Source organism: Crocodylus siamensis, chromosome 6 (assembly GCF_052110815.1).
Source record: "Crocodylus siamensis isolate JL-2025a chromosome 6, ASM5211081v1, whole genome shotgun sequence".
Classification (NCBI taxonomy): domain Eukaryota; kingdom Metazoa; phylum Chordata; order Crocodylia; family Crocodylidae; genus Crocodylus; species Crocodylus siamensis.
In genome coordinates this window covers 19,275,811-19,294,907 of record NC_143400.1, presented here as the reverse complement: position 1 = coordinate 19,294,907, position 19,097 = coordinate 19,275,811, and the positions used below count along the sequence as shown (strand labels likewise).

The window sequence follows — 19,097 nt, the reverse complement described above, 5'->3', positions numbered from 1 at the left end:
CTCTCGGGTTGCCGGACCACTCCTAAGCCTTTTACCACACCACTGCTAAGCCCCGCCCCTCCTTTGACTCCACCCTCTAGCTCCTCCCGAAGATCTTAACACCGCCCCCACCATCAGGCTCCGCCCTCCCCCGACCACCGCTCTTAAGCCCCACCCGTTCTTAGCGTACAAGTAACTGCACAACCAATCTAGCTTTATTGGGGCGGGGCATGTACAAGGGGCGGGGCCTGCGTCCACGCGACGGGGGCGGGACTTATTCACAGCGAAGGTTGGGGCTAATTACAGAAATCCAGTCCACAGAGGAAGGGCGGAGGGGTGGGGGACACCGGCCCGGCCCCGCCCCTTTTCCTTTTCTGGCCCTACCCCTTTTCCCAGGAGGGGACGGGGGTCTGGTTTGGCACCATCCAGCCTACCCCTGCCTTGTGGGGGGGAGGGGGAGGGGGATTCCATCCGTCCAGGACCCAGGAGCCCGGGGCAAGTCCGCGGTCCGTGGGGGCCTCAAAGAACGCAGGAGTCCAGCAAGTCAGGCCCCCCGCTTAGCATGATGGGGGGCAGCACCCCAGCACTGAGGGACCCAGGTGTCCAGGGGTGCTCTGAGTCCGGGGTGGGGGGAATCTATTCCCCTCCTGCACCCTTAATGCCCCCCCCATTATTGGGGGGGAGGAGCTTTCCTGGAGGGGGGACCAGGAAGAGCTACCATTGGCTGTAAACATCTTGTCACTCTCAGTAGGAGGGGAGGGGGCAGGACAGGGGACCCCCCCCAGCCACCCTATAATACTATCGCCCCAAAGCAAGTGGGAGGTAGAGATAAAAGCCCCCCCTCCCCTGGGGGAAACTGAGGCAGGGAAGGGGGGAAAGGAGGGCAGGGGGCAGTGTCCCCCCCCTCAGAACCCAGGCATCCAGGTGCCCCCCCGGGAATTTTCCACCAATTCCCATTTAAGGCATGTTCCCTTTTTTAGCCACTTTTCACTCCCCAACCCTCCCATGGGGTGGGTCAATTACAAAGGAGGGGAGTAGTTCCCTGGCTGGTGGGGGGGATAGGAAAGAACCCAAGTATCCGGGTGCAGGGGGGGGGGTCAGGAGTGTTGCTGCCCCCTACATTCATATGCCCACCCTCCCTGGAGGCAGCTGTGGCTCTGGAGCAGTATATATTAACTAGCCCCCCAGATAGCCACCTGCCCCAGCTAGAGGGGTTGCCCATGGGGGGATCCGTGGCATGGCAGGGGGAGATATGCCCTGCCCCACAGAAGGGCCGATATGGGCCAATACTGACTGTTGGGGGAGGGGGTGGGGTGTAACCCCACCCCACCCTAGAACACAGTAACCATGGAAATGTCACAGTATGATGGTGGGGAACCCAGGTGTCCCCAGGGAACAGGGGGTGGGAGGAGGTGCTTACTGCCCCCCAAATGGGGTGGGCTTTTAACCTCCCAGGCCACACCCCCAGGCTCTTGGCTTCACCCCCTAGGAGGGTGGGAAGGGGTAAAATAAAAAAGGGATGGGGCTTCTAGGCAGACAAGGGGTGGGGCCTAGCAGCAAGGGGGCAGGGGCTGAAGGAAAGGGGCAGGACCTAGAGGCAGGGCGGAAAGCTTCAGGGGAATCAAGAGTCCCATTAGGGTCAAGGACTGCATCTTCCCAGCCCTCAAAAAGGGGCCAGAACTCATTTGGGGACAAAAAGGGGGGGGGGCACAACACTCTTCCCCCTACCCTGTCAGGGGGCTGTAAACACAAAAGGAGACCCCAGGATCCCCAAAACCCTGGGGTTTGATACCAAAAAAAGGAAGTCCCAAAAACATGGAGTTTCTACCCCCAAAACACATCCCTCCCTCCCAAAACCCCAGTTCCTGGGGGGGTGGACATGGGGTAAAGGAGGTACTGGGGGGGGGGGCTGAAGTAGACAACCCTGAGGGCACCCAGGTAGGGGAAGGGTGAAGCTCGGAGAACCCAGGACTCCAGGCTCAGGGGGGCCACGAAGGTGGCAGGCGAAGGTGGTCCAAGGGGGTTGGGAGATGCCCTCCACAGAGAACCCAGGCGTCCAGGGTGGGGAAGAAGCTGGAGCTTCGCAGAGAACCCAGGTGACCTCAGTAGACCAGGAACAGAGGCAAGTTGCTTGAGTAGAGCCAGGAGGGCCCAGAGAAGCCAGGTGTCCAGGCAGGAGACAACCTCCATGGATGAGGAATGGGGATGACACAGTTGAGTAGAGCCTGAAGAACCCAGGCATCTGCGCTGGAAGGAGCAGAGACAGGTGAAGAACCCAGGCATCTGGGCTGAAAGATGACCTCCATGGATGAAGAACCACCATGAGCTGGTTGAACATAGCCTGAAGGACTCAGGCATCTGCACTGGGAGGAGCAGAGATGTGGGAAGAAAGCAGGCATCTGGGTGGGAGACGACCTCCACAGATGAGGAACAGGGTTGACTCAGTTGAGTAGAGCCTGAAGAACCCAGGAGTCCAGGTGGAAGATGATGTCTGTGGATGAAAAACGGGGGCGAGTTGCTTGAGTAGAACCTGGAGGACCCAGAGAACCCAGATGTCTGGGCGTGAAAGGACCTCCATGGATGAGAAATGGGGCTAACTCAGTTGAGTAGAGCTTGAAGAACCCAGGTGCCTGGGCCAGAAGGAGCGGAGCAGAGCCAGGTGAACCCAGGTGTCCAGGCAGGAGACGATCTCCACAGATGAGGAACAGGAGTGAGTTGCTTCCGTAGGGACTGGAAGACCCAGAGAACCTGAGTCCAGGTGGGAAAGGACCTTGGTGGATGAAGAACTGCCGTGAGCTGACTGAGCAGAGCCCGAAAAACCCAGGCATCCGAGCAGTGAGGAACATGGATGATGCAGTTGAATAAAGCTGGAGGACCCCAGCGTCCGGGCGGGCCAGCACCCCTTGCCAGGAGGGGTCAGAGTCTCTGGGAAGCAGGTGGGGCCACAAGTCTGTAGAGATTTTTTTCCTTTTTTTTGTGCAATTTTTTTTTTTTTTTTTTTTTTAACCAAAATGTCCTTTTTTCACCCCCCCCAAAATGGGCTCTGATGAATAATAATAATAATAATAATAATAAAAAACAAAACACAAATGGGCAAAGCCAGATCCACGGAGCTATGTACAGACGCCCGTCACCATGGAAATCCAACCAGCCCCACCCTCAGCCAAAAAAAAAAGTCATTTTTTTAAGTGCATTTCTTCAAGTTTTGTCTTTTTCCGGCTTTTTCTTTTTTGTGTTGCTTTTTTTCTTCTTTTTGTATGCATTTTTTCCTAAATTCTCCCTTTTCACCCCAAAAATTCCCCCTGCATGAAAAATAACTGTTTTAGTACGTTTTCCCCTTTTGATTTTTTTTGTGTTTTTTTTGTAAAAAAATCAGGTTTTCTTCCTCCAAAACCCCCCAAAAAAGGTTTTGTCTTTAATGATTTTTTTGTTTTTTCTTTTTTCATAAAAAAATAGGTTCTCTCTTCCAAAACCCCCCAAAAAAGGGTTATTTTTCCCCATTCTTGTGATTTTTATAGCTTTTCTGTTTCTTTAAAAAAACGTTTTGTTCCTCCAAAAACCATCCAAAAAGGGGGTTTAGTCCATTTTCCCCACCAACCCCCACAAAAGGGTTCCCCCCATTTTTCCCACCAAAAGTTTTTCCACTTTTCTTTCCAACCCCCCCAAAAAGTATTTTTCCACCAACCCCCCCAAAAAGGATTTTTGCCTTTTTCCAAAGGGCCCCCAAAAACGGGTTTTTGCCCATTTTTCCCACCAAAAAACCTTTTTTTCCACCTTTTCTCTCCAAAAAATCCCCCAAAACATTTTTGTCCATTTTTTCTACCAAAAAGCCCGCCCGCCCGAAAGTGGGGTTTTTTTTGCCTCTTTTCTCTCCAAAACCCCCCAAAAAGGGTTTTTTGTCCATTTTTTCCACCAAAAACGCCCCCAAAAACAGGTTTCTGGGGCTTCTCCCGCATCCGGCACCCAGGGCCGGTAAAGTGCATCGTGGGTAGTTCCTTGGTTTCTAAGGTGCTTCCTGTATCAGGGTCGAAGTGCTATGGAGACACAATCAGACTCCGCCCCCGGCCGGAGAGGCAGGGCCCCAGCTGGGCCCGCCCCCACCAGGGGGAGGGGGAGGGGGAGGGGCTTAAGGCAGCAGCGCTGAGTGGTTAGCTATTGCTACAGGGGCTCGGAGGGGCCAGGGGTCAGTAGTCCTCGATGGTCTCCACCTCGCCCGCTGGGCCGTGGAGGGAGTAGCCTGGGGGGAGAGGGGTTAGTGGCAGGGGGGACCCAGGCATCAGGCCCCCCTACCCCCCCAGACAACCCAGGCATCCAGCCCCTCGCCCCCCCAAGTAAATCCAGGCTTCTAGCCCCCCCACCCCCCAGAGAACCCACGCGTCCAAACCCTACCCAGGATGCTGGGGTCCGAGTGGATCATCACCGGCCTCCGCTTGACCTTGGCCGGGGCCCCCCCAGGGGGCGGGAACGAGGGAAGCCCCGTGCCCCCCAGCCACAGCGCCTCCTGGGGGCAGGGGCAGAGGTCAGCGCCCCCCGGCCTGACCCGTTGTCTGGCCCTGTGCCCCCTGCCAGACCCCTCCCCCATAGCCTGGCACCACCCCCAGTCCCCACATCCCAGCACCTCCCTGCACCCTTTCCCATAGCTCAGCACCCCTGTCGACCCTCCTCCACAGCCCATCACCCCCTGCTAGTCCCCTCCATAGCCCAGCACCCCCCAGAGCCCACCCCAACAGCCCGGCACCCCCTGCTGAACCCCCCCTCATAGCTCAGCATGTCCTGGCCAAACTCCCTATAGACCAGCACCTGTCACTGGATGCCCCCACCATAGCCTGGCACCCCCTGCTGGACCCTCCCCACATAGCTCAGCACCACCCCCCTGGACCCCCACCAGATAACTTCCCACCTCTTACTGGACCTCGCGATAACTCAGCACCCACACTGGACCCCTCCCCCACAGCCCAGCACCCCCTGCTGGACCCCCCCCCCCAGGCACCTGGTGCAGCTGGCGCTGGGCACTGGCCTTCTGCTTGGCACGGCGCTCCAGGAACTGCTTGGCGAACTCTTTGGCTTCCAACGTGTCGCCCAGGTAGGAGCGAATGCAGTCATGCACATCATAGGGCGACTCCACCTCCTTCAGGAAGGCCACAGCTGTGGGCACTACAGGAGGGAGGGAGGGGTCAGGGAGTCAGGGGACCCAGGCATCCAGGAGCCTGCCCCACCCCCTCGGCTCCTGTGGGACCCCGACATCCGGGCCATACCGTCCAGGTGGCTGGAGGCACTGAGCGCATGGAGCATCTGCTCACACCACTGGGTGAAGCCGTCCTGGGGCCGCCCCAGGCCCTGCAGCAGCCGCAGCAACTTCTCCTCCTCGTCCGTCTTCTTGCGGGCCCGGCCTGGGCCCCCATAGCCATCCCTGGGGGGGTGGCATGGGGGGACCTCATTCCCCACCCACTGACCCTCACTCCCAACTTACAGTCCCTTGCCCCTCCAACCCTCCCAGTGCCCCTCACTCCCAACCTTCAGCCCTTGCTCCCCACCAGGTGCCCCTCACTCCAGACCCACAGCCACCACATCCCCCTGGTGCCCCTCATTGCTGACTTGCAGCCCCCCCGACTCCCACCAAACCTCCCGATGACCCTCGCTCCCAACCTACAGCCCCCTGCCCTGCCCCCACAAGCTCACCCCAGGGCAGGACTGCTCCGGCTGCCCTTCAGCCCCATGGCACGGGCAAGGGACCCTCCGGAGCTTTTGCCGCTCTCCTCCCAGAGGCCTCCGGGCCCAGCCTTGTCGTGACTTCCCCACAGTGTTGGGGCGGCGTCGGGGCCCCATGGGGCTGGCAAGCTGCTCAGGCCCAACCCCCCACCATGCTACAAGGGATGGAAGCAACAGTCTCAAGATGTGCCCAGCTCTGGGGGGCTGGGTTGGATTGAATAGAACAGGCATGGATGCACCCATCTCTGGGGGGCACTGGGCTGGGAAGAACAAGGCCTGGATGTGCCCAGCTCTGGGGAGGCTGGGCTGGGTGTAACAGGCCCAGTTGCACCCAGCCCTGGGGAGCAGCACTGGCTTGCACCTGACTCCTAGGGGCACTCACCGCTCTGGGCTGCGCCCGTGGCTGCTTGGGTAGGTGCCGGTCGCCATCAGGCAGGTCCAACAGGGCCTTCATGGTGCCCCCGGGCTTGGGCAGGACCCCCCAGGGCCCCCCTCCAGTCCCTCCACCCTGCTGCAGCAGTTTCAGCAGCAGCTCCTGCTGCCGACACTGGGGAGGAGAAACAGGAGGGGGAGGGGGAGTCAGCGCAAGCTCCAATCCCAGTGCCCTGGGGCCTGACTCCCACCCCCTTCATGCTAAGCCTATCACCCCTGCCACTATCCCAGCATGCCCTAGGACCTGGCTCTGCACCCCCTCTGCTATCCTAGCATGCCCTGAAACTTGGTACTACCCCTCTCCCAATCCCACAATCCCCTAGGGCCTACGCCCCAATATTCCAGCATGCCCTGTGATCTGACTTCCACCTGCCTCCATCCAAGTCCTATGAGCCTCTACTGTCCCAGCATGCTCTATGTTCTTGCTCCTTCCAATATCCCACCATGCTGTAAAACTTCACTCCCCTCTGCTATCCCAACATGCCAAGAAACCTAGCTCTACCCCCCCCCCCACTATCCCAGCATACATCGAGGCACCCACCTCATCCTGCAGCTCCCTCCTGGGCCCCTTGGCCAAACGAGCAGGTGGTGGCACCAGCACTGACTACTGCCCCCATGGCAGGGGAGGGGGGCCAGGGAGTTAGGGAGCACCCAAGCATACAGGGCTCCCTCCATCCCAAAACCCAGGCATCTGGACCCCACCTGCTTGCGCCGGAAGAGCTCCTCCTCCTCCCGCCGCTTCTGCTTCTCTTCTTCCCGCTTGGCCCTGAGTTCTGCATCACGGCGCTCCTGGAGCTGGGGGGAGCCAGAAGGGAAGATAGCAGGTTGTGGGACCCAGGCATCTGGGCTCCTAATAAAAACCCTACTCTCTCTGAACAGAAAGAACCCAGGCATCTGGGCTCCCCACCCCACAGAGCTGGGAGAACCCAGGCACCCCCAGCTGCCCTCCCTGAGCTGAGAGACCCTGGGCTGGGTCCCCCCCTGAGCAGAGGACCCCAGTCTCTGCCCCCCATTCCCTCCCTCCACAAGTAGAGAACCCGTGTCCAGGCACGCTCACTTTCTGCTGTAGTTGCAGCTGCTCCAGGATTGGCCCCTGAGTTGATGAGTTAATTGGTAAATCCCATAAACTGGCGTCACTGCCTGGAAAAATGGGGGATGGGGGTCAGTGCCTGGGGGACCCGACCCCTCCCCCAGCCTGGGGACGGGGGGGGGCGGGGAGTCCATGCAGACAGCTCAGTACCCGCCAGGCTCCATACGAGCACTGTCCCCTCACCCTGACCTCCCTAGCCCCTCCCCCAGCCTAGTGGCCCCCCCCCCCCCCCACCTGCAGGCTGTGATGCTGAGGTATGTGTGTCCCATAGGGACCCGGTGTCTGGCACAGACATGGACCTGCTCATTGCTGGCGCCAGGCTCTGCTCCCCTTGCCTGGGGGGGCAGGGGCAGAAAAAAAAAGAAAGAATGGAAAGACCACAGACCCCCATACTGCCCTCCCGCACCCCCACAGCACCCTCCCAACAGCGCTGCATCTCACAACCAACTGGACCCAGATGTCCAGCTGCCAGATCATCCAGCCCAGAACAAGGAGAGGACCCAGGCATCCAGGCTCCCCTACATAACCACCCCCCGCAACCATCTCCCATCCCCTTTCACAACTGAGAAAGAACCCAAGTGTCCAAGTTCCCTGCTTGAATCCCTGCCATATCCTCCAATCCCCCTACAGAGCTAAAAAAAAAAACCCATGTGTCCAGGCCCCCCAGCCCCTCTGTGTGAACCCTCCGTATCCCCCATCCCCTCTCCAGGCTGAGAAAAAACCCAGGCATCTGGGCTCCCTGCCCCTCCCAGGCACCAAACTCAAGCATCTGGGGCCACCTCACCTGGACTTGAGGCCCTGGAGCTGCTGGAGGAAGGCGCTGAGTTGCTGGGGGTTCAGGTCCCCGGCAGCCACCTTCTGCTGCAGTGCGCACTGCGCCAGCTGCTGTCTGCTGTGGGGTGGGGGAGATGCATGAGACACCCCCCACCACATGACCAGGCCCCCTCCCCCCAGAACAACAGAGAGCACATTGATTCCCAAGGGAAAAAGACAACGGACGATGGACCTGTTTCCAAGGGCAGGGAGCCAACTGGGGGCAGACCCAACACCCTGCCTTCCCCCTGGGGAAGGTAAGAGGAACGTACCCATTCCCCAGAAAAGGAACACAATGAAGCCTGGATCTATTGCCCAGATGAAGGCAATAAAAAACAGACCTAACCCCTTGTGCATGGGGAGAGGCAATACTGATGTAACTAACGGGAAAGGCAATAGGGAAAAGGACACATCACTGGGGGAAGACAACAATGAACAAATCTAGTCTCCAACAAAAGAAGGAAAACAATAAGAAACAAACCCACTGCCCTGCATTACCCATGGGGGAAAACAACTGGGAACGGGTGCACAACCTTGTATTGCCCTAGGGGAAGACAGTGAGGAACAGACGTGTTAATACCCAAAAGGGAAAACAATAGAAACCTGGCCCATTACTCTACATTGGGGTAACAGGGAACAGACAATAGGCAACAGGAAACAGACCCACTATCATAGGGAGAAGACCCACTGCCCTACAGACCCCAAGGGGGAATGCAATGGGGGTCAGGGCTGTTGCCCAGAAATGAAAGCAACATTAATGAACCCACTGCCCAGAAAGAGAAAATAATGAGAACAGACTCTCTGCACTGTATTTCTCAGTCAGAGAAGACGATAGGAAATGAACCCATTGCTTTGCATTGTTCATGGAAGCAGTGGGGGTCAGACCCATGCTAGCTAAGGGTCCCCCTGGCCTGGCTGGGGGTGGGGGGAACAACACCACACAGTAGGTACCTGTTGATGAGCTGCAGGAACTGCTGGTGCTGCAGCTGCTGGTACAGGGCAGCGGCTGCCAGCTCCTGCTGCTGCTTCTTCAGTCGCTCCTGGTCCATGTTACCCTGGGGGTAGGTGGGGGTGAGCAGGGCAGCATGCAACAGCCCCCACTAGACTGCCCACAGTGGATGGGAACCCGGGCATCTGGGCTCCCAGGAGCCCTCAACCCATCTTGGAGAACCCAGGCGTCTGGGCTCCAAGACGCTGTCTGCCAGAGGCTGATTTATGGCGTACAGAAACTGAAAAAGGACGGCTGGTTTAGCACAAAGATGCAGCCAGCTCTGGGGTGGGCTACAGCTGAGTAGAACAGTCCTCCTGGGGAGCAGGGGATGAGGGGCACGTACCAGCAGCGGGGGTGGGGAGGGGCCGGGGGCAAAGGGCACGCGGCCCCACATCTTGATGACCTCGCCCAAAGGTTGGAAGCCCTCATCACAGCCCCTCTTCACCAGCAGCGACATGCTGAAGTACCCGGCCTGGAACCACTCGGCCATCTCCTGCGTCGTGAAGGGGCCTGCAGGGGTGATAGCGGGGGGGGTCACAACAAAGACAGATGCACCCAGCTCTGGAGGATCAGAGTGGGCAGAATGGAGCTTACCCTGGATCTCTCCCTGTGGGTCCTTGTAGAACCACTTGCGGGCAGCATCGTGACACAGGGGCAGGGCAGCAGCTGTGTTGCGTGGCTCGACCATGGCCTGTGTAAAGCGCTCCTCCTCCACCGTACTCTCCTGCAGTGCCGCCACCATCTTCTCTGCCTCCTGGGGGGGGGACAGGCACAGGAGTTACCCCCAGACCACTACCCAACCCACCACATCCCCCACACGAACTAGGAAGCAACCCAGACATCTGGGCTCCCACCCCCACCACTCAAATCTGCCATCTCCAACTCCCCAAGTGGATCTGGGGAAAAATCCAAGCATCCAGGCTCTGTCCACACCTCCTTTAACCCCTCCCAACCCCACTCCACCAGTCTAGACATTGAATCCAAGCATCCGGGGCCCCCTCCACTCACCTGCTGCAGGTGCTTCATGCCATCGTCATCCTCAGGGTCTCCGATAGAGAACTCTGGGGCAGCCGAAGTGGGCGGGGGCAGGGCAGTGGCAGCCCCAGGGCCAGGCTGGGCCCGGACACCCGGGTCCACTGGAGGGGAAGGGAGGAGACATGGGTAGTGTTGCAGGGGCTGCGGCTCCCCCAGCCCCCACCAGGATGGAACCCAGGTGTCCCAGCACTGGGATGGAGTCCCTCTCCAACCTACCCCCCAGCCAGGACGGGACCCAGGTGTCCAGGCAATTAGTACCTTTGGCCACAGCAGGCTGGAGCTCCGGGTCACAGGGGACAGAGGGGCCACCAGGGGGGGCAGGACCACCCCCGACAGCCCCCCCCTCACCATCACCATTGCTGGGGGGAAGCCAGGCAGCACCAGGGGGGGACCCCAGCCTCTCTTCTGGGGGGCACATGGCAGGGGCCGGCCCGTCTGTGGAGGAGGGACAGGTCAGTACAAGGGGGGGCTGGGAGGGTCCTGGGTTTGGGGGGCGGGGCACTCACCTCTGTCGGGCCCTTGGCGGCCTCCTGGCTCAGGGGTGGGGGGCCGGGGCTGGCGTGGCTCTGGGCTCTCGGGCAGCAGCTGGAAGGCAAATGGTGGCTCTTCCGGGATCAGGTCCTTCGGGCTCTTCTGGGGGTGGTGTGAGGGGAGGGGGAGGGCATCAGCATAGGGGCCAGGACCCCCAGCCCCTGCCCCCTACCCACACCAGCAGAAGCCTGGACGCCTGGGTTCTCTCCATGGTCTAGAACTAGGGGCAGAGACTTCCAAATGCCTAGATCCTCTCCACACTCTAGGGCAGGGGACAGAGCCCCCCCAAATCTGGGTCCTCCTTGTGGTCTAGACTTGGGGACAGAGATCTGGGTCCTCGGGCAGGTACCTTGAGGGAGAGGAAGGCGCCGGTGGCATCAAAAGTGCCCAGGTCCTCGTCCTCGTCATCCACACACCACTCAGGCAGCCCATCCTTGTCCCGATCATCCTCAGAGGCTTCTCCTGGCACCGACCCTACCCGCCGCCGCCCCTCGGTCTCCACCTTCCTCCGCCGCCCATCTCCAGAGGGCTCCCGCCAGCCCACCGAGCGCGGGCCCCCATCTAGGAGGGAGAAGGCAGGGTCAGGTCAGAGCCAGACCTGACCCCGCCCACCACCCACACAGGACAATAATCTACAAGCATCACCCACAGTGCAATCAAGCTTCTCCCATTCGCCCCACCCGCAAGCTATATATAGAATAGGCCCTGCATACTAATTCCACCCACAACCCTACAACTGGGTCCCTGGCTCCGTCCCCTGCTGAAGCCAATGAGCCCCCTACCCCATCTGGCTCACCTGGGCTCGTGGAGCGCCAACGCTCAGTCTCGCGGCGGCCCCCAGGCAAGCGCCAGCTGCCAGGCCCTGTCCCCACCCCCTCCTCAGCCTCCTCATGCTCCTCACGCAGAGTGCGCCAGTTGGTGCTGTCTGAGCGAGCATGCTCCTTGCGTGGCCCCGGCACCACCTCCTCAAATGCGCCCCTGCCTAGGGGAGGAAAGGGAGGGGGGGAGGGGAAGCAGGGTCATCTTGGCCTGGCTGCTGCAGCCCTAGACCTCCACCCATCTCCTTATATCCCAACCTATCTTTCTAGCCCCACCCCTGTGCCCTTAGCTCCACTCCAGGTGCCCAGCCCCCACTCCATGGGTCTCCCTAACCCCACCCTGTCTCCTAAGCCCCCCAGCCCCACCCCCAGATCCCTAGCTCAGCCCCCTTCCTGTTCCTTAGCCCCACCCCCAGGTTCCTGACCTATCCCCAACCTGTCTCAGAAGCACCGCCCTCAGGTCCCTAGCCCCCTCAGCCTGCCTTCTGGGGCCCACCCCGACATCTCAGTCCCCATCTCTCACTAACCCCAACCCTATTTCCATAGTCCTGCCCCCATGTCCGTCACCCCAGCCACAGCCTCAGCCTCAGCCACCTAGCCCCACCCCCTAGCTCCCTGCTCCCCACACCTACTTCAGTACTCCCTAACTCCACCCCATATCCTTAACACCACCTCATGTTTCTGCCCCTGCTCCAAAGCCCATTCCATCTTTAGTCCCACCCCATCCCTCTGGTCTCACCCATGCCCACCCCCCAGGAGCTGGTGGGGCCCAGTGACCTGTTACCAGGTGTGTGGGGATACACTAATACTATAACCCCCCCACCCCCGGCCCCACCTACCTGTATCACGCCGGGGCAGCTTCTCGAAGCGCCGGTCCCCTCTGCTGGGGAAGAGGTGGGGTCAGAGGTAAGGTCAGAGCCCCCCTTGCCCAGTCCCACGGCCCACCCAGGAATGCTACTGCCGCACCCCTTCGTCCCAGTCCCACGCACCGGTCGTCCCAGCTCTGGCTGCGGTGGATCTCGCGGACACCGCGCCCGAAGGCCCCATCCGCCTCCTCCACCGCCGCTGCCACTCTTTGGTAAAAACTGGTCTCACCGCGGCCCCGCCCTGGCGGAGGGGAAGAGGGATGGACACAAGGCCATCACAGCCCAGCATGGCCCCCCAGCTCACCCTCACCTAGCAAGAAATCTCTGACTCCTCCCCCACCCACCAGCCAGAACCCTGTATAAGCCCTGCCCCCAGGCCCTAGCTAGCCCTGCCTCCATAGAGGCCCTGCCCCATACTAGCCACCTGCCCCAGGCGCAACTACCACGCCCCCTGCTAGGCACATCCCCAAAACACAGCCACCCTGCCCTGCTTTCATTCTAGCCCCACCCCCAGGGCTCAGCCAGCCCCACCCCCTGCTAGCTCCACCCCCAGAGCTCAGCTAGCTTTGCCCTTACTAGCCCCACCCACATGCTAGCAACACCCAAACTCTCATCCAATCCCCAAAAGCCCTAGCCCCCATAATAAGCCTCACCCCCCCTAAAAGCCTCTGCCATCACTAGCCCTACCTATCCCCACCCTCTTAAAGAAACAACACCTCCACAAAGTACCTCGGCTCCGGGCACTGGCCCTGCCCCTTGAGACTCCAGCTGGGGCAGCCCCGCCCCCTTTTCCCATAAGCCTCAGCACCGCCACACTGTTCACTGACAGGGAGAAGTTCCTCTGCAGCACATGGCAGCCAAGAAAAGGGGGGTTAGAATGAAAAGAAAGCCCCCCAACCCTCCTAGTCCCACCACCATCTGTCTCTGCATGTCTGTGCCTCAGTTTCCCATGGAGAGAGAGAGTACCTGCTCTTCCTCTGTCAGGGGCAGCAGGGCCAGGGGCTGCAGCGGCTCTTCCTGGAGGATGGCAGCAAACTCCTTGTCCTGCATCTCCTCCGGGACCTGGGGGGGGGCGGGGAAGTCAACACCAGAGATGGGAAAGGGGGCAGGGCACTGCACAGAACTCTGCCCCCCAGCAGCACAACCCTGAGGGACTCCTGGGGTTGAAGGACCTCATTGCTCACCCCCACCCCGGCACCCATTATGAGGTGCTGATACTCAGTTCCACCCCAGAAGTGGGTGCATCAGCCAACACTGGGCCACACCACACAGCACCAGCTCTGGGGGTGGGGATTTGGGGGTGGTTGAAGCCCCCCCCCAGCCCCCTGCCCCCCCCCCAGACCTTGTTTTCCTTGACGTAAAGTGCTAACATCTCCTCGCGCCCGTAACGGTACTCAGCCAGCTTGTACTTGGGCAGTGCCGGTGAGGGGGGGGGCGAGGCCACACTGCCCCCACTGGACAGCGCCCGAAGCCTGGTAGGGCAGGAGAGTACTTCAGGGCCCAGACATCTAGGCCCTCTGGGCAAGGGTGGGGGGGAAGCAATTGGAGGCCCAGACACCTGGGTTCTCTCCTAGCAGGGGTGTTGGGAGCAGGGGATCTAGGGACCCAGACACCTGGATTCGGGGTGAGGGGAAGCCCTCTGGGGGTGAAAGCAGCCTGGATTCTCTAGGTGTTGGGGAGCTGGGGGCTGAGAGGAGTGGGAGTGGGAACCTAGATTGTGGGAGGGGATAGGACCAAGTGGGAGGGGAGGAGGCAGCCCGGACGCCTGGGTCCCGCCCCCTCTCACCATTCTGGTCCGAAATTGAGCGTCTCAGCCGCCATCGTCCCGGGCGCAAGGGCCGGCCCCTCCCTGTCCACTGCTCCTGCCACCTAGTGGGGGTACGGGGACTGTCACCCAAAGCCCCGCCTCTTACTACCTGGGCCCTGTTCCCTGGGCTCAGAGCTCCACCCCTCCCAGTCCTGGCTCCTGGAATCATGGAGGCAGAGCTCTGCCTCCCAGACATGGCCCCGCCCCTCAGCCCCCCCCCTTACCTGTCGCCTGCGCCCCACACCCGGCTCCGTGCCTCTGACCCCTGTGACCTGCACAGAGAGAACAGAGCCAATGAGTACAAGCCCCAGACCCATACATCTTTACCCTTCCTCTCAACCCACATCTACCCTGGCTTAGGGTCTCTCCAATGCCGGGGCAGGGGGCCAGAAACAGAATGACCCTCCCCACCAGCCTGGGGATAGATTGACCCCACCAAGGGCATAAGGAAGCCAGGAAAAGCCCCCACACGAGGCAGTGACTGACCCTGAGAGCAGCTCCAGCCAGGCCGGCTGGGGGGGCCCGCGTCTGTGTGTTCGTCCGAGAAGTGGGGAGTGGAGGGGAGGTCCAGGAGGCAGCCTGGCCCCCCCCGCAACAGCGCCTGGAGCCCGACTCACATGGGGGAGCCCTGGGGTGTGGGGGCAGGAAGGGGTTTAGGTCGTGAGCGCAGTACAGGGTGCAGGACTTGCAATGGGAAATGAGCCAGGCATGCAGACTCCTGATGCCTTAGCTGGGGGGGTGGGTAGAGCAGGGGGCAAGACCCAGGTGTCCAGCCTCCGTCTGTGGTCCTACAGAACCCTTCCCACAATGACTTGCTGCCAGCACAGAGCAGAGAGTTCTCCCGTGGGAAACCTGTGCCCAGAGCAGCTCACAGCAAAAGCTCATGAGAAAGGATCTGCTCCAACCCCTAATAACTCCAAGCAGGATCAGGCCCATCAGACGGGGTGGAGCTGGAATGTGGCCTTCCCATGAGCCTTTGCTCCAATTTGCTGTGCTTTGCTGCGGGCACAGGACTCGCCTGCCGGTTGGTGGGAAGCAAAGCATGGCAGTTAGGATGCTGAAGGACTGGCAAGGAAGACTAGACACCTTGGTTCTCCAGGGCGAGGGTGAAACTAGGCCTAAACCCCTGGTTCCTGTGCAGTGGGAGGGAACCTGAAGACATACACGCTGCACCCATGTGTGTTGGGTCACATCGGTGACCTCACACACATATATGATATCAAACATGCGTGACCCTTGACTCAAAGGTGACCTCACTTCCACGCACAGCCTCACGTGTGACCCCACTACTGTGTGGCCCTGGACAGATATCCAGCGCTGCCCATGCATGACCCTTCACCCACATAACCTCACGCCCATGCACGACCCTACACGTGCATGACCCTTGACACATGCATAATCACACACTCAAGTATGACTTCACACAAGACTTCAAAGCCATGACCCTTGACACTTGCCTGACCTCACACCCCCGTGACCCCAAGCACACCTGAGCCTTCCTCCACGGGCGACACCCGGCCCCTGTGGCCACGCCCACACATGACGTCACAGTCCCCCCTGTCCCCCACCTTCCTGTCCCTACCACGGGGGTCTCCATAGCGACCGGGGGGGTCTCCATGACAACCCCGGGGGCGGGTCCATAGCAGCTACCCCCCGGGCCCGGGGTCGCCATGGAGACGGGCGGCGGCAGCAAGTCGCCAGGGCGACGGGCGCGGGCTCGGCCCAGCCCGGCCCCGCCCCCCCAGGGGCTCTTACCGGGGGGGCGGGGGGGTCCGGATCTCGCTGCCGCCGGGGCCTCCGCGCCGCGGGTTTGTGCGGGGAGCCAAGATGGCCGCCCCGCGCCGCGTCACGTGACGGGGCGGGGGGGAAGGGGCGCGTCACGTGACGGGGGCGTTGGACCCACGTGAAGGAGGCAGGGCGCTGTCGAGGGGCGTCACGTGACGGAGATGAAGTTCCCCACCCCCCCGGTACTTGTCAGCTGGGCGCCTCAGCGGCGCCAGTGCGCTTGCGTGACTGGGGGGTGGTGGCGAAACGCTTCGGTCACGTGACTCGTCGTTATGTGCACAATAAGCCTCTCTAGATAAGGTGGTGTGGTATTATAGCCAGCTCCAGGTTTACGATCTCCCACCCCGCCCACCACGTCGCTGAGGTTCCGCCGTGATGTCACGGCGGCTGTAACGTCACTGCCAAACTTCCTGGTGTCAGGCTGCAGAGGGGAGACGACGGGGGTGAATCCGGGGGGTATGACCTCACCCCACCCTGGGGCTTCCTGACGTCACCATGGACTGTGTGTGACGTCACCGCCCCGCAATTCCTTGCCTGAGCAGAGGGAGAGAACCAGGGCAGGCCCCAGCCCCAGCCCCAGCCCCTCCCTCCCCCCCCCCAACACTGAACAGATAGAGCGGAGCAGCCCAAGCACTTTGAACCCTTTACTGATCCTCGCCTGCACCAGGCACTAGGGAGTCCTGGTGCGCTGCCCCCTCACAAGGGCCCTCTGCGCGTCACAAGGCCCGGGTCAGGCGAAGCTGCGGCAGGCAGAGATTATAGAAGGAGTCCGGCTCGAAGCTGCCTAGCTCCCACCAGCCCACCCAGCCCCTGGCCTGTGCTCCCTCCCTTGTGAGGCTGCCAGGGCTTCCCCAGTAGTGCGGGTCCAGCACCAGGAGGTGGTGGGCTGAGGGATCTGAGCAGACCCCCAGTATGCCCTTAGCGCCATGATCCGTGCCTCCCCCCATCATCACGGGGCCTCCGCCCCCCCGGAAGTGAGCGTGCAAGGCCCACACGTGCGCCGCCAGCCCCCGACCCTCATGGATGTGCACAAGCTTGCATGGCACACCCAGGAGATGGTCCAGGCATATGGTCGCCTCCACCGTGCCCACCCAGTCCCGGGAGCCGGCGAAGGCAGGAGGCTTGTCGCCCGTGGCCACCAGTGCTGCCTGCAGGGTCCTTAGGCCAGGCACGGCCCCCACCCCAGCGCCGGCCGCCAACAGCCAGGAGCAGAGCGTCTGCAGGGTGCGGTAGCCGCAGCCCCAACCCCGGTCATCCGTCTCGTCGCAGCCGTAGTGGTAGTAGAAGTAGGTGCCGCGGAGCAGGGAGAGCCGGGCCGGGGGGCTGGGGCGGGGCGGGGGCAGCCCCTCATGAACGTTGGCCAGCAGAGACATCCTGCAGAGAGAGGGGGGAGCTGAGCTGCAGTTGGCTCGTGGGGGGCACGGCTGAATGCAGCACAGCCTCAATGAGCCCGGCTCTAGGTGGCCGGGCTGGATGTAACGGGGCCCAGATGCGTCCAGCTCTGGGGCGGGGAGGGCTGCCCCCACCTCATTGGACAGGACGCCTGGGTTTTCTGGAGGACGACAGGGGACTGGGAACCTCGTTGCCCCGGTTCTCCTCCCCCCCCGCCATGTTGGATCCTAGGTGCAGCTGTAGCTGGGGACGGATCTACGGTGCGGGGCAAGACCCAGGCGCCCGGGCTTGCCCCCCTAGTCCCCTCCCCTCTCCCGGGGGACCCAGGCGTCCGAGCGCGCCCCAGCTCCTCACTCTCACCCCAGGGCTGTTGCTGCAGCTAGAGCCGGATCCTGCCTACGGCTCCCAGCGTGCACTGCGGCAAGACAGGTTAACCCACGCGTGACCGCCCCCCCAAACTAATCAATGCCCTACAATTCCTCCCCGCAGCCCCGCCTTTCCTAAGTCATTGCTATGTTACTATAATTTGTTGTTGTTTTCAAGCCGCTGGGCTCACAGAGCTTCTTTGCCCTCAGAAAAGGTGGCCGTCAGCTTCGTTCCTGTTCTTTGTTGTCCATTGGTGGGAAAATGCCACCTGCCCTTAGTGAAAATGGCTACTAGCACCACCTTTCTTCCAGTTGCCCTCAGTTCAGATGGCACCCGTTGCCTCTGTTACACAGGAGTCGTTCTGCCCTATACAAATATAGCTGCCTGTTCCCAGCTTGAAGTTACAGGTGCCCTTAACAAGCATGGCTTCCCTATTGGCAGGGCTGCCCTTATTCAGAATGGCCACCTACCAACCCCAGTGTAGTTGCCCTCAATAATGATGGCTGGCTGGCAGTGTTTTTCAATGGTGGTGAAGCCAAATATTGCTTTGATAGAAAGGGCAAGGTCCAGCTCCACTCCAGGCCACTATGGGTAGGGGCATCAGGCCTACTCCAAACCAGGCTCCTCTGCCATAGAGGACACAACTGGTGCACCCCAAAACCTAAGTCCTTGGAAGGGGGTACTGCAGGCCACACTGCATTGCCATAGCAACCTAATTAAGCCACAGCCAGGTGCCCCCTAAATGGAGGCCCTGGCAGAGTGCACTCCAACCCTGGCCATTGCCATAGACACCTGGATTAGGCCTCAGGTAGCTGTGCCCCAAACTGAAGCCCTGGCAAGCCCTGTGCAAAGCCAGGCTGCCAAGGCAACCACAACTAGGCCACACCCAGACTGAACCTCAACCACAGTCCATAGCAGGGATTACGCCAAGCCAGGCTGCATTGCCATGGAGACCCCAACTAGGCCACAAGCAGGTAAACCCCAAACCAGGACCTGGCAAGGATTACTCCAGGCTGCAAGCAGGTAAGCCCCAAATGCAGACCCAAGCCTGGCTGCATTGCTCCAGCAGCCCAGCTAAGCCACCCCATGGCTGCTGTACCCTGAGGGGGCCTCTGAGGAGCCCCTGGCCCCCCAAAAACCCATCCCCCAGCTAGGGGTCCACACTAATGGCAGCGACACAAAGCACTGACATCACAATGGCTCTTTTCTACAGCAGAGTCCCTGAGAGAGCTAGGGCACAGTGGGGGGAATCATTCCCCCCTCCCCGGGCCCCCATGTGGTCCAGTGGGGTCCCCCCAGTGGGGGGGAGGAGGTAGGCTGGGGCCTAGCCTCACCCAGCAGGGTAGAGAAGCCCCTCAAAGGGGTGGTGGGTCCTCCAACCCCTACACCTTCCGGGGGGCAGCATCCCGGGGCAGGGTCTGGGTGACCTCCAGGAGGGCACGAACAGTCAGCGCCAGGCGTGCTGGGCACTCCTCATCCAGCA

At 61.0% G+C, this 19,097-nt stretch overlaps 2 protein-coding genes across 11 annotated transcripts; both read right to left on the bottom strand.

Annotated features, from left to right (window-relative positions):
- Positions 1 to 182: 182 nt before the first annotated feature.
- Positions 183 to 16,173, bottom strand: GIGYF1 (GRB10 interacting GYF protein 1). 8 transcript variants are annotated; one of them, XM_090055558.1, is made up of 27 exons: positions 15,827 to 16,173; positions 14,558 to 14,699; positions 14,296 to 14,343; positions 14,051 to 14,133; positions 13,607 to 13,736; positions 13,231 to 13,326; positions 12,994 to 13,105; positions 12,388 to 12,505; positions 12,238 to 12,281; positions 11,377 to 11,562; positions 10,930 to 11,141; positions 10,556 to 10,634; positions 10,308 to 10,484; positions 10,023 to 10,150; positions 9,609 to 9,768; positions 9,358 to 9,524; positions 8,975 to 9,078; positions 7,995 to 8,102; positions 7,445 to 7,545; positions 7,178 to 7,260; positions 6,823 to 6,915; positions 6,071 to 6,235; positions 5,659 to 5,843; positions 5,235 to 5,389; positions 4,970 to 5,133; positions 4,369 to 4,480; positions 183 to 4,216 (listed from the first exon to the last, which is right to left on the bottom strand). In XM_090055558.1, the coding sequence occupies exons 4-27, from the start codon at positions 14,083 to 14,085 to the stop codon at positions 4,164 to 4,166; spliced, it is 2,967 nt and encodes a 988-aa protein (XP_089911684.1). In that variant the 5' UTR covers positions 14,086 to 14,133; positions 14,296 to 14,343; positions 14,558 to 14,699; positions 15,827 to 16,173; the 3' UTR covers positions 183 to 4,163. The 8 variants fall into 8 exon arrangements, with proteins under 8 accessions (XP_089911684.1, XP_089911680.1, XP_089911683.1 ...); XM_090055554.1 differs by having other exon boundaries at positions 7,995 to 8,099; positions 10,556 to 10,682; positions 15,827 to 16,172; XM_090055557.1 differs by having other exon boundaries at positions 10,556 to 10,679; positions 15,827 to 16,172.
- Positions 16,174 to 16,487: 314 nt separating this feature from the next.
- Positions 16,488 to 18,931, bottom strand: UFSP1 (UFM1 specific peptidase 1). Of its 3 annotated transcripts, none has more exons than XM_090055842.1 (2): positions 17,805 to 18,931; positions 16,488 to 17,230 (listed from the first exon to the last, which is right to left on the bottom strand). In XM_090055842.1, exon 2 carries the CDS (start codon positions 17,227 to 17,229, stop codon positions 16,573 to 16,575), a length of 657 nt encoding a protein of 218 aa, XP_089911968.1. In that variant the 5' UTR covers position 17,230; positions 17,805 to 18,931; the 3' UTR covers positions 16,488 to 16,572. The 3 variants fall into 3 exon arrangements, with proteins under 3 accessions (XP_089911968.1, XP_089911966.1, XP_089911967.1); XM_090055840.1 differs by having other exon boundaries at positions 17,769 to 18,930; XM_090055841.1 differs by lacking the exon at positions 17,805 to 18,931 and adding an exon at positions 17,609 to 17,761.
- Positions 18,932 to 19,097: the final 166 nt, after the last annotated feature.

What these genes read in the sequence shown, in the direction of transcription:
- GIGYF1 (XM_090055551.1), bottom strand. Translation starts at nt 14,085, where the DNA reads ATGGCGGCTGAGACGCTCAATTTCGGACCAGAATG. An exon ending in GGCCAGTGCCCGGAGCCGAG is followed by an intron (nt 12,506 to 12,993) that starts GTACTTTGTGGA and finishes CCCCTCCGCCAG; the next exon opens with GGCGGGGCCGCGGTGAGACC. An exon ending in GCATGAAGCACCTGCAGCAG is followed by an intron (nt 9,769 to 10,022) that starts GTGAGTGGAGGG and finishes TCCCCCCCCCAG; the next exon opens with GAGGCAGAGAAGATGGTGGC.
- UFSP1 (XM_090055842.1), bottom strand. Translation starts at nt 17,229, where the DNA reads ATGTCTCTGCTGGCCAACGTTCATGAGGGGCTGCCCCCGCCCCGCCCC.